Source organism: Vanessa tameamea, chromosome 3 (genome assembly GCF_037043105.1).
Source record: "Vanessa tameamea isolate UH-Manoa-2023 chromosome 3, ilVanTame1 primary haplotype, whole genome shotgun sequence".
NCBI classification, from domain to species: domain Eukaryota; kingdom Metazoa; phylum Arthropoda; class Insecta; order Lepidoptera; family Nymphalidae; genus Vanessa; species Vanessa tameamea.
In genome coordinates this window covers 2124921-2138541 of record NC_087311.1, presented here as the reverse complement: position 1 = coordinate 2138541, position 13621 = coordinate 2124921, and the positions used below count along the sequence as shown (strand labels likewise).

Sequence of the window (13621 nt, the reverse complement as noted above, 5' to 3'; positions counted from 1 at the left end):
GAACCTTAGTGGCTGCTTACCATCAGGTGACCCATTTCATAGTGCCCCTACTCATTTAAATAGGAGAGTGTACTTTTGATTGCACATATAGTTATGCTTTATTATATGTTAAGAACAGTTGCCTTCCCTTTTTTCAGAAAGGTGGCCGTGGACGAAAATAGCATATTAATTATGTTGTATAAAAAAATAAACGCATTAATTTGTGTATGTTACGTTACAGTAAATACGTATGCATTTATAAATAATGCACTTATGATATATTATATTGATTGGTAAAGATGTGTTTACGGAACTCGTGATGTTAATCATTGAAAACATTTTAAAATTAAATCATGTCTATTAATTGTAATATTATTTTATACAATGAAGATTATTATTTTGTAATATAATATGCTAAAAATAATAAAGCCACTATGGACAATGAACATTCATAACGGATTCACGTAAAAATTACAAATTCAATCGATACGGAACTTCAATATGATTTTACTGTAGTTTCAGATTGGAGATAATTTATATTATAGTATTTTTATATATCGCATTATTTTGATACTACTGGAGAAATATTGTCAGTCCAAGCGCTTTATAAGCGCTTTAAAAACTATAACGAATATGCAAAGATCGGAATCTAATATTGATAGATATTTAATATTATATCTGCAAAAAAATCGACGCTACAGCTTATCCATCTTTAGTATCTTATCCATTTTTAGTCTCAAGTATCCAAATAAAGAATGATTTCAAACATTAATACTCCAATACATTAGCGTGAATATGACGTCTTACGAAAGTTTATTATGTAAGGCTGTGTAACCGAAAGGTACTCTTGAATCAACGTATAAGTTTGAGGATATTAAATCTTATTGATTTTAAGCTATTACTTGCCAGCTAATGATTTAATTATTAAGATTATTAATGATTGCAATATAAATGTTTAATTCACTTCTTAAAAATATTTTGAAATAACTACCAAACCACAGTCAATAAGCGTGGTGGAATAAGCTCCGAAAGCTATCTCTAAAACGGGTTGATTTTATCCAGGTTGTTTCCAGAATATTCTACAAATATTTTTTTTTATTTAAATCACCTATAATGCCTCACTGATATTAGGAGAGTTGATTCATTTCTCGATCAGACGATCGGCGAAAGTCGAATTGCAACTGGACAATACTATTAGCAGGCATGCCACTATTCTATGTGGTCATTTTTATACACTAGTCTTATATATTAAAATTTAATCTGTATATACATATAAGTAATGTGAATACTTTTACTAATAGCAGTCATTTTGCAAGCAGATGAAGACTCAGAATCAGCGGGAACCAGTGCAGTTCAAGGTGGAGGCAAGGTGAAAACAGGCAGCACACATATCCACCTTTGGCAATTCCTGAAAGAGCTCCTAGCGTCACCTCACATACATGGATCCGCGATACGGTGGTTAGACCGAAGTGAGTATATATCAATGTCTTTTACAAACATTCTTATTCTTTTAAATATCGAATAAACTTGGTCTTATCTAGTAACCTTTAAAGAAAATATTGGCAGATATTTTTTAGACTAAGGTATTAAAATAAAAGTTACTACAAATAACTCTACTGTGTGTAATCCACAAGGCTGAATTGAATATATATTTTGTATTATGTAAATAAAAATCTAAAAAATATTGATATAAAATAATTCGCAAACTCTTTTTTTTACAAGTTACAATGAATTAGTTGATTGATAGATTGAAGTTGCCCAATCATCCTGCTTTATGTTTTAAAATTAGTATTTAGTTAGTACTCATGTAGATTGTTATATCGGTAATTACCTTAACACTGTAACTCTGCGATAACGTACGTAGAAAAATATTTCTATCTCTTGAAATGTGAATATTTACGTTGACTTTAACTTTAAAAAAAATCGTCTTTTTTAATTGAATTTGTGACAAAAAAATATCAATTGTAACGAATATCAAATACTAACTACGCAGTCGATATTACGTAGCAAAAGATTGTGAAATATCTATTGTCTGACCTTTAAAGTACGACTGGATTCCGATCCAAAACAACTGAACAAAAATTAGGAGCAGAAGCTTTACGTACTATTCGAAGCATCAGATGTTACACTATAAAAATATTTAATTCATTTTATTTAATTGATGATATGCAGCTGTTTAAGTTAGTCAATAGAAAAAATATAGATACTTATATCTTAGTAAATCTATAAAACAATACAATTACAATGCTACTCGGAGTGAGTTTAAGCGACCTATGCAAATTCATGGAAGTATTCAGAATAGCAATTAGATAGAACATTGCTTCTATGGAAGAATAATTAAACGTGGATAGTACAGGTTGCATTCTAAATAAATTATTAAATTGTTCGCGGATTTTCTTTACATTGAATTATTTAATTTAATTTTCATAGTAGTGATTGCGATTGTTCGTACACTTTCTGTTTCCTTGTAAAAAATGTAGATCCGTGTTTGACTAGATTCAATTATAGATTCTATTGTGGTTTTATAACAATACAAAAGCAGGAATAGCTATAAACCTGGAGAAACCAGATTCTTATAATTTATATGCATAAACTTCTAAACAGGATTTATTTGTGATTATAAGCAATAAACTTGACGTCCGTAATAAAATCAAGTATTAATGCAATTGAAATACAATTAGATTCGTAAGTTACGTCTTTAACTTTAAATATATTATATTTATTAGAATTCAGTTAAAAGATTAAAAGTTTAAATTTTTTTCATTACGATTTTTCATCAGCATAATCATTCTGAGTCGTAATTCATAATATTAGGGAATCAGACTTATCATGAGACGCTGGATACATAATTAAAAATAGATTTATTGTTGGAACCTCAAGACAATTTTCTTATTATTCATATTAAAATCGAACATTTAATTAAATCCATCTATGTATATCGAAAAATGGTATAAAAGTTATTCGTCACCAATCAATTAAACCCACATAAAATTGTAATGGCATATTTTATCTCGTTTGGGTCGTAGTTTCCTTTGTTTAACATTGTTTCCAAGTCGATAATAAAACCAGCAATTTGCTGACTGATATCTTTTAATTGGTAAAAAACACGGAAACAAGTCAAATCATCACGTAACATAATTTCATACATTATCTCAGTTTAATATTAAGCTGATATTGAATCAATTTAGTTTTTCACTGAATTAAATTAACATACTACATTCATAGAAATGATCTACAGATGTATTTTGATTATTCCCAGAATCGGTACTGGGTATTCCTTAAATGGTTCAGTTCATCTGAAGTCATTGATATTAGTTAGGTGTTCTCGTATTTATATTACTTGAAATATCCATAGCGACATTCTCAATCCAAGGTGAACGAGCCGTTTACTTGCCTTGTGTTAGGTACTCTATAAAATACTCAAAAGGTTAGTTTTCTGCTTCGTGACTGAATCTATATACTATCGTTATTGATACGTCGTCTAGATTTACAGCTATTATTGTTAACACGTCTATTTTTGGTATTAACGGCGTTATTATGGTAATTTTAGTTGTATTGATTGTGCGGAATAATCTTACAATAGTTACGAGAATAGGATTTTGATTAGTCCTTCGTGTATTCTGGGTCATTTAATCAGAACGAAGCATAATATTAATATTACATAAACAATAAACGTAACCTCAATACAAATGTCATTCGATAGTTTGTATATTAGAAAATTTATTTGATTAAAAATACTTGGCAGTTAGCCTAAAACTTCCATTTTGAAAGTTAATTTACCTCAATCTGATAACGTATTGCACGTTTGTTTTACCAAAACAATAGCCTTATTATCATAGTTTATCTATATACAAATGGTTAATTCATGTCATGTTTCACAGGTAACGGAGTATTCAAAATTGAAGATTCAGTCCGTGTAGCCAGGCTGTGGGGCAAGAGAAAAAACAGGCCCGCGATGAACTACGACAAACTGTCCAGAAGTATAAGGCAGTATTACAAAAAAGGCATCATGAAGAAAACTGAGAGGAGTCAGAGGCTGGTTTACCAGTTTTGTCATCCTTACTCCTTATAAGAACTTCGAAATAACTTAGTATAAGTTATTTGTAAATATTTATTGTAAATAAGGGCGTGTGAGAGCCGCGGTAATGCGGACAAAATGAGGAACTGGTTGTGTTTTGCGATGTAACGTAAAATTCAACGCAGTTTTAGAGTTTGTCGATGTTCTAAAAGCATCTCGAAGAACATGTTTCAGTTCTAGGGTGCGACTAAAACATCGATCAACACTCCTCCATAAAATTCGGGAAAGGTAATTTTCTCTGGAATTCTATTGGACGGAGGCATTGATTGAGATAGTATTAAGTTCTTTTTTACCGGCGATTAGACGACGATCATCATTGTTTGTTTCGTAATCAGTTCTCATGATTGATTTTCGTTCGTCAGTCGAAAGCTGGTAATGTTTATCCCATATATCTATGATATATTTCTAGTACGTTCTATGAACTTATAGATAACTAAGCGATGTAAATAATTACGTTCGAATTTGTGAAAAAAAAAATTGAGCATAAGCTCGAGTTGGTTAAGTATGAAGAGGTAATTCTCATTAATTTTTTAATTATTTATAAAACATTATTATAATCGAGAATAATTGTTTTATTTTATATTTTAAGCAACGATTGACGTTAGCTTTGTTAAGAAAAATGTTGCGTGACACGTGAGTCGTTACTGACGGTGTGTTTTTGTGTTTGCGCACATGTGGGACACTTGCAATGTAGGTGTAGTTAGTAACTTGTAAGTAACTTGTAACAGCGGCGGTTCAATTTGGACTTGTAAGAATGTAAAATTTTGAAATTTTGTGCCAAATAGACATGTATTCCTTCGTATTTATTCGGGACAAAATAATAGTTCCATCGGTAGTCCGCCGATGTAAAATTGTAAAAAAGTTTATAATTTAGAATGGTGTTGGTTTAATGGGGTTATAGGTTAAGTTACTATCTTAAGCATGCGACGCAGTCAGCGTACATAATAATGTTATTGGACCAAACTAATGTAGATTTTATGAATCATGTAATATTATGTTGCATCAAAATAAATGGCCATTCATATATAACGAACTTTTTATTTACTACTCGACTAACACAACAAAGAGAATAAAATGGACAATAAAAAACAAATTACAAGTATCAAATATGGTAATTTAAAAATGAGTATACTACACGGAGTAACTGATGAACATTTAAATCAAATGAAAGTCTATTGAATCTTTAGATATGATCCTTGAATAATCTTGTAAGATTAAGAATGTATCTAATAAAGTAAGATATGACATATGCATATTATTATATTCATTTGGTTCGGGTTGCATCACGTTGCGCAAAAGTGACGTCACACCATCGTCGAATTCCTCAAGTGAAAGTGCCTTTCGACTCGGTAAGAGGGGAGGGCGACCTCGGAAGGCTTTAGAGATTTTTATTGAATGCGAGCATGTTGAACTTATCTTTGAGAAGGTTTTTCGTTATTTTATTAAAAGAAATTATCTACATAATCAAAGAATATGTATATTATTAGATAGATGAAAATCATGCTCAGAAGGTCCCAATACTACGTACAGTACAGGACAGTAAGTATAAGTAAGTTATGTCCACTGACAAAGAATATTATTAATACCAGCATATTTATGGACTTATGCTAAATCTATATAAATAAGAAATATCATCCCAAGTTCTGATGATTGAATCGAGGCAGTAGGGAAAATAATTAAGATTGTTTGTGGAAGCTCTTTAAACAATCAAATCGAACGTTTATAATTCATAAAATAATGTCGAAATTTGAATTCGCAAATGTGTCAGACACTGGTAATTAATAAATTTGAATATTCAGTAAGCTAGTAATAGTGAGGTATCACTTAATAAAAGATTATATCGATGAAAAAAGAACATGGACTTATCAGTGGTTGTGTTTAGGTTATATTGTAATTTAACGAACGTATGTAATTAATTAGCGAAAAAGATTAGTTACTAAATTATTTGTATACCTACTCTTCTTTGTAGGAGCTATATCCGGTGGTTGCTCTATATCTGAATATAGTATACAACAGAGTCGCTTCATATTTGTTCGCTTAGATCTTTTTAACTATGAATGAATGAATTTAATGCGGTTTTCATCAATTAATAGAGTGATTCCAGAGTAAGGTTTATACGTACTACATGCATATTATACAGAGCTGCCGAGAATTTCAACTTTCGTAGCTGTTACAAGGCAACAATTTTTCATGATGTTTGTTCTTAAATCAAATAGTTCTATACCCTTATTGTATCCGTCTTTAAACCAAATCCAATTAAATGTTATTTCTTTTGTGATTTTATTGTATTATGTGATAAAAAAAGCATTTTTTTTTCATTACCTATTTTTGTCAATTTATCATATTTATAATGTGACACTCCGAAAATAAAAGTAGGTATTCTAGTTTTATAAAGTACAGAATTAAGTAAACAAATAGTAAACATTAACAATTTACACTTAACCAAAACCTGTACACATGAGTAGTAGTCGTATATAAGTGACTTGTTAAATTCCCTTAAATTTTGGATAGATAAAGTTCTCGATATTCAATCGAATTATTTGTGTGCTTCTATGACGAAATTAAAAAAAATACCAAAAGGTAATTTAAAACTATAATATCCAAGGGTGGACTTAAATTAGAGATGGGTGTATTTCGATATCTTATTTAATTTTGTTATTATATAGAAAATATTGAGATTTTTTGCAAGTATTGTTGCTAAATTCAGGCGCTACAGCATTATACATAACATCTTGACGTACTATAGTACATTTTTGAGACCTCATTATTTTTCTTTCCGCCATTATTTAGAATCTTTATAATTTTAGTTCGTACTAGACAGAATCTTGAATACTCGAAATTCCTTTGTATTCCTCTCTCTGCAGAATAATACTAAGCGTCAGCTTAATCATCGGCGGCTCTTGAAAAACTATAGTCGCCCTTTGAGAGTATATTTTATCTCTATCCGTATCCGAAGAATACCGCGATGGGCCACTGCTTCACTGTAATAAGCAGACTCGTGACTAAACTTAAATAATTGATTAATGATTACATTACATTTTTTTACATTAACAGCCTGTAAATTTCCCACTGCTGGGCTAAGGCCTCCTCTCCCTTTGAGGAGAAGGTTTGGAGCATATTCCACCACGCTGCTCCAATGCGGGTTGGTGGAATACACATGTGGCAGAATTTCGTTGAAATTAGACACATGCAGGTTTCCTCGCGATGTTTTCCTTCACCGCCGAGCACGAGATGAATTATAAACACAAATTAAGCACATGAAAATTCAGTGGTTGGCCTGGGTTTGAACCCGAAATCATCGGTTACGATGCACGCGTTCTAACCACTGGGCCATCTCAGATTAATGATTAAAATGTCTAATTTAAGTGAAAGGAAAAAATATAATATAGGAAAATTGTTAATCTTTTATTTACATATAAATACGAATAGTCATTATGAAATTTTTAAGGGTGCAACCCTACCAACCAACCATGCAACCCAAAATTTTCCCGATAGGAAAATATCGCGATTTTCCTCTTTCAAAATTGATTTAAAATTAAAATAATCTAACGCTACTACTCTTTTTAGGCGGTGGGTCGAGCAAATTGGCCACCTGATGGTAGGTGATCCCCACCGCCCATAGACAATGGCGCTGCTCTTGTCACATGTCACCCGTACTTCCAATATGTATATATTTATTTTATAAATTACTTGTTGCATCGCTGTTGAAACGAGAGAGATAAAAAAATTGACGTTGAAGCAGTGGATGTGTTATCAACATGACCCTGCAGCCTCTCCGATTCATGTCGACGACGACCATCGCAGTGTAAATCCCATATAACCCGGCGTTAGTTATCTTGAGAAAAGCACGCTCAAAGAAACTCAATAAACTTTTCAGATACTATAGTATACTATAGTATACATATTGTTTTTATATTCAACAAAATGTCTGTTAGCCTCCAAAAATCGTTAGTTACTATTTAATTCCTTAATAAAATTTAAATAAATACAAACTTAGTAGGTACATACATTGATACAAATGATTTTAACAAAATATAATACGTCACTCATAATACCATGCTTTAAATACAGCTGTATTAAAGAACTTAAAAATAACAAAAAAATTACTCTCGGCCTTACTAATATGAGCGTTGTTAAGCGGGTAGTTAAACACAGATTTCTCTCGTTCTGCCATCAGTGATTGGATAATCGAACGAAAAGGACGCAATATTGTTGAACTAATCACCCAATAAACAATATTTATGTATATAAACCCATATGTTGCTGAAAACATTGATTGCTTAATCAAGACCCAAAATTTTAAAACTTTTAGCGTAACTTAAACCATCTGGGTCGACGTAATACTACTTATATCATTCAGTGGATATATATAAATAGACTATTAACAAAAATTTAAATTAAAAAATATTTAAATCAACTCATAAACGATTTCAAATAAAAATTAACAAACTTAAAGTTACAAGGAAAATCTTACGAATATTAATGTATTGCTTTTTGCCAGTTATGTTTCTTTTTTAATCGATGTTCATCTAATTGGAGGGGCGAGGGAATTACCTTATATTTTTATACTCGAAATTACATTATACGTTTATGTTTCGCAAAAAAAAGGTTAAGAACATATTCTATTTTCAAAATTTGAAAAATTCAATCATTGACTCTGGTAAAATTAATTATTTGTTATAATAATTTTTGTAATATTATGCAACAGTGTATGTTGTTTGATTTTGGAATGGCTAGACCGCCATTTCAGGACTTATATGAAAACCAACAGAATTAGTCAATACTGATAAAATTTAGTATAGACATTATGTACTTGAATGTTGTTATGTAGGACAGTCGTCATAAGCTTTATGCTTTAAATCATTAATTATTTTTTACTGCTGGAATAGATATATTCTAATTTTCTATTCGGAAAATTATAAAATAGAAAATTATATTTCAAAAATAGCGATAGTCTGGTTAACGGCGGTGGAGCTAAACAGTATGTAGCAAATTTACAAAATGTACTTTTAAATTTCATATAAATAACTTGTTAATAAAATTATGTAAATATATATGAGTCAATTTTGTGACCTGGCTTAAAGTATTTTACTGGGACACAAAAATATATAGGTACATATTACAATGAAACCTAAAAAGGCATTTGTCAATAAGTTTGACTAAATTATTACATTTTAAGTTATACATATACTTCTGACATCTTAACAAGAAAAAACATTGAACTGTAGTCATTTTAATTATCTATATATAGTGCGTAAATTAAAATGACGTATATTATTATAAATCATCATTAAATTTATATTTTTTTTATTATGTGTGTCATCATTCCTTGTGATTGGCCAAACATTTCGAAATCTATCAAACTCAGTTAAATACTGACATTCTATGTAATATATAGTAATACATTAATATCATAGGTCATTTAAATCCACTTATAATTTAATTATAAATAAACTACGTGTACAAAAGCGCTTTTTCGAAGTACTTTCTATTAAAATTTACGCGAACAACTTAATATGCCAATAATTATATACCACAATAAACTTCGTTTGTAGTGTTTTATAATGTGAATTAATTTAAATAATTAAATAATAATTTCCTCCTCCTTCGCCCGTTGTTTAACTCGAATGTTGCGTTTGGTATAAGTTAAAAAAACAATGCACATTTATATACTAAATATAGCTTTATTTATTCTGTACTAAAACGGGATAATGATGTATAAATTTGCACGAAAGCGAATTTAAAAAACGCTTTCACGGTAATTGTAAAGAATATTGTGAAAGCAATTTCAAAATAAGTCTCGTCTTAATCCAGATGCATTTTGTGTAGGTTGTTTGAATGTCAATTTTCAGAAAGCGTATTGTTAAATTTGTTTATTGTTTAACCCTTAATTTAAATGTATCTTCTTTCTGGCTCGCAATATAATTACGGCTGCTGAAACAGTAGTTGAGTGTTGCCAATAAATCTCATATTAATGGGATGAGACCTATGTATTCGTACATATCAGACCTTTTTTTTTTCTCGCTTGAAAACGCGCTTCCCCCACGTGATGGAAAGTGGGGGGGGGTGAGACTCCCCGGAGCCCTGGACGCCGAATGCGCCCAGGTAAGCCGGGTTTACCCACTAAAAACTCCGTCTTTCGGCGGGCGCCACGGGATCGCTTGCGCATGCTACCGTGACGCACTGACGGTCGGCCCGCCTATGCGGGCCTCCAACACCTAGAGGGGGTTCTCGGGGTACTGATATCCCCCCTAGTCCCTGCGACGCCTATTGGGGCGGTGGGAGAAGGTGCGCGTAGCGCTGTACCTATCAGACCTATTATAGGAGCTCCAACACTAAATTTAAACACAATTTAAATTATTAATTATTATTTGACGTTCATCGTCGGGTTATTGGTGGCTAAAATTCATTCTAAACACAGGTTAAACACAATAGAAAATTTATACACAAATGAGGGACATGCAAACTTGTAGTGACTCGTAATATAAAACGCGGATTTTATTCAGAGCCACATGATATGGACCATTTAAGATTATTTAAAAAAGCATTTGATCGTAGTCGAATTGATAAAAAATGTTGCAGTTGTGCATTTTTGTTTTTATTACTTTTTCTATAATAGGTGTGTTACATTATTTTTTTATGTTATTTCTAAATTTATATCAACAGATGTTTTAAAAGTATACATTGGTCATAAAATTCCTCCCATCGTTGAATATTAACTTAACAATATCTTCGAAGAAATTTTTTTTATTAATTTCTTTTAATGTTTAAATGTTGTTTCAAAATAAAGCTTGTAAAGTACATTTTTATTTAATCGCTTGCCGCTCTTTCTTTAGACGGAAAATAGGCGTTGGCTAAAGGTCGGTTACATTCCAAAATTGTGAGTCCAGTCCAATCTCCACCTGGTACGGCGCTAACCATACCATAACTATTGTAGGCATTTTATGTTAAAATATAATACTAGAATACATTCATGAATATTAAATGTATACTTAAATGATTAATCAAGTGTATGGAAATTTAAAGCTTATGACAATATGACGAGTTTACCAGAGCATACTTTATTACTCTATTAGCTGGTTACATAATTTGTTCTTAAAGGCAAGCCGACAGTAAGTCAAATTTAAAATATATTACCTGCCTGATCAATTTTTACTGTCTTACAAAAAATAAAGACGTTATAATATGTGGTTAGTATGTATCAGCAGTTTGTAGTTCATTGCAAACTCGAGCAACTTAAAAGAAGGAATAGTAGCAATTTTCATATTTACCCCTCCATTTAAGCTTGAAACTTGTGTTGGGGGTGAGGACGACAATAGCCCAAGGGGTCGGCATTAATCCTGCGACTTTTTATATAGCTACCTTACATAATTGCGCTATTGACGCTTTAAGCAAACGCGTTAACTTAAAGCAATTTTATATAGCTACGAATACTTTAGCAGGGTGTCTTCTACAAATGAACACTTAAAGACATGCAGTGGAATTATATCAACCACACATTACGCATGAATCCAGAGAAAGTCTGAGGATCGAAATCGTCACCAGCCTAAACAAACATGCATTCAACGATTGGATCTGACAGGTGTCAACAAGATTGGACGATATTGAAGCGAAGTTTAACGACAGGCGATGGCAGATTATTGTGAACGAACTATTTCTAAAGTACAAACCAATAAAAATGACTAATAAACATATTATGCTCACTACGTTTTCTTATGGTAGCGATGTTTGTTTATACTATAATACATATACTTACCTCGAATGTTTTGTTTCCAATGAATATTAATTCTTAAAAATGAATGTGTGTACATACATACAGTAAAGTTCTTAAACAAAAATTCGACAAAATAAATGTTGTAATTAATAAGACAGTTTAAGTAATTGTATAATTACGTAGGTATATACATACTTGCTTCTAGTAAATAAGGTGCTCCCGATTTTCAAAAAAGTGTAAAAATATAATTTAATCATCCAAATTGGTCTAGTCGTTTTTATTTATTGAACGAAAACATATAAAAAGCACTCGCCATTACATTCCATTCCACGGTCCAACTTATTATTTTTACAAGTTGGTGAAAAATAAATTGTAACTTTATATAAAATCATTTTTTGTTCATAACTCATTCGAGTTTCAAATATGTTTCAATACTTATTAATCCGAAACAAAATGAATCCTTTGGTACATTATTTACATCATATTTTTAATACTATTAGGTATAATATAAATTAGAATAATTTGTTTTATATTTTTAGCTGTCCGTTTTGTAGGCGTCAATTATTGTGAGGCTGCAACTGAATCTATTAGATGACTGGTTTTCCTTACTCTTATTTGTGATGTCAAACTTTTGTGTGCCAAGGTAAATTTTGTCATGACGCCGAAACGAAAAAAAAATCAACATACTATCGAAACTACGTGAAATAATTTCACAACATTCAATACATAAATAAAAAAGTTATAATTTTCGACCTACACGGGTAAAAATGCTGGTTGTAGTTTTGTCTCATAAAAGTGTGTGTAAGTAATGGCAAATGGCTGTAATGGCAAATATTCCTATTCGCCTTTACATCAATTATATTTCATCTAGCGACCCGGCCGGCTTCGCACGTGTGCAATGCTAATACTAAATACCAAACTACAGAATGTCTTGCAACGCTCACAGTTTTTTAGTCATTAGACAATACAATCCGCTATGTCTCTGCGATTTAAATCTGTAATATTTAAAAATATTCATTTAAATTTCATGCTGCAAAAGGGCATATTGATCTACATTAAATGCACAATGTATTTGAGGTACTTAATTGGATAAGGATTAATGCTGTATTGCTTACAATTGTTTCGAAAATAAACTATTATACCTCGTAAAAAGTAAAAGATAAAAAATGGTTATTCTCAGAGATAACCATTATATTGTGCATGTATTATACATATAAACCTTCCTCTCGAATCAATCTATCTATTAAAAAAACCCGCATCAAAATCCGTTGTATAATTTTAAAGATCTAAGTAACATGGGGACAGACAGCGGTAAGCGACGTTTTTTTATACTATGTAATGATGATGATGATTATTCAATTAGATTTACATTCGCGGAGTCACAAAAATAACTGTTGAAAGGAATATTAGGAAATAAGAGATTTTTTAATAAAGAATTATTTATTATAATCAAAATTCTATTGACCTGTATTATGAAATGCATAGTCAATATCAGGTATATCTGATAAAAAAAGACGTATTCTCGCAAGTTTTTTACCCTTACAAATTTAAATGATACTAGCCATAAAAGCCTCGCAATGTCAAATACTTGAAGAGAAAATGGGCGATTTGGGCACTTTCCAAATAATGCTGCCAAAAATAAAATAAAAACTTTGCGAGTTGGATTTGTAGAACTTCAAAATGTCTACAGATTTTGAAGTTAAGCCATAGTTATATTTAAATAATGCAAATAAATGGTAACTTTATTTTAATGCGTTTGTCTATAGCGACATACTACAAAATACTTTTTAGCAATAATGCAGGTCGAAGAACTTAAAAGCTTGAAGTGTGAAAAGGAATGCTTGTTTTTG

At 31.0% G+C, this 13621-nt stretch overlaps 1 protein-coding gene across 5 annotated transcripts in view; it reads left to right on the top strand.

Moving 5' to 3' along the window:
* LOC113397142 (DNA-binding protein D-ETS-4) overlaps positions 1 to 5086 on the top strand; it is a 35736-nt gene extending 30650 nt beyond the window's left edge. For 4 of the 5 annotated variants that reach the window (XM_026635338.2, XM_026635337.2, XM_026635340.2 and 1 more), the window contains exons 5-6: positions 1281 to 1448; positions 3861 to 5086. In XM_026635338.2, coding sequence (XP_026491123.1) covers positions 1281 to 1448; positions 3861 to 4051 — 359 coding nt within the window. In that variant the 3' untranslated portion in view covers positions 4052 to 5086. The remainder of the gene's footprint in view (positions 1 to 1280; positions 1449 to 3860) is intronic. The other variant, XM_026635339.2, reaches the window with a different exon arrangement.
* Positions 5087 to 13621: the final 8535 nt, after the last annotated feature.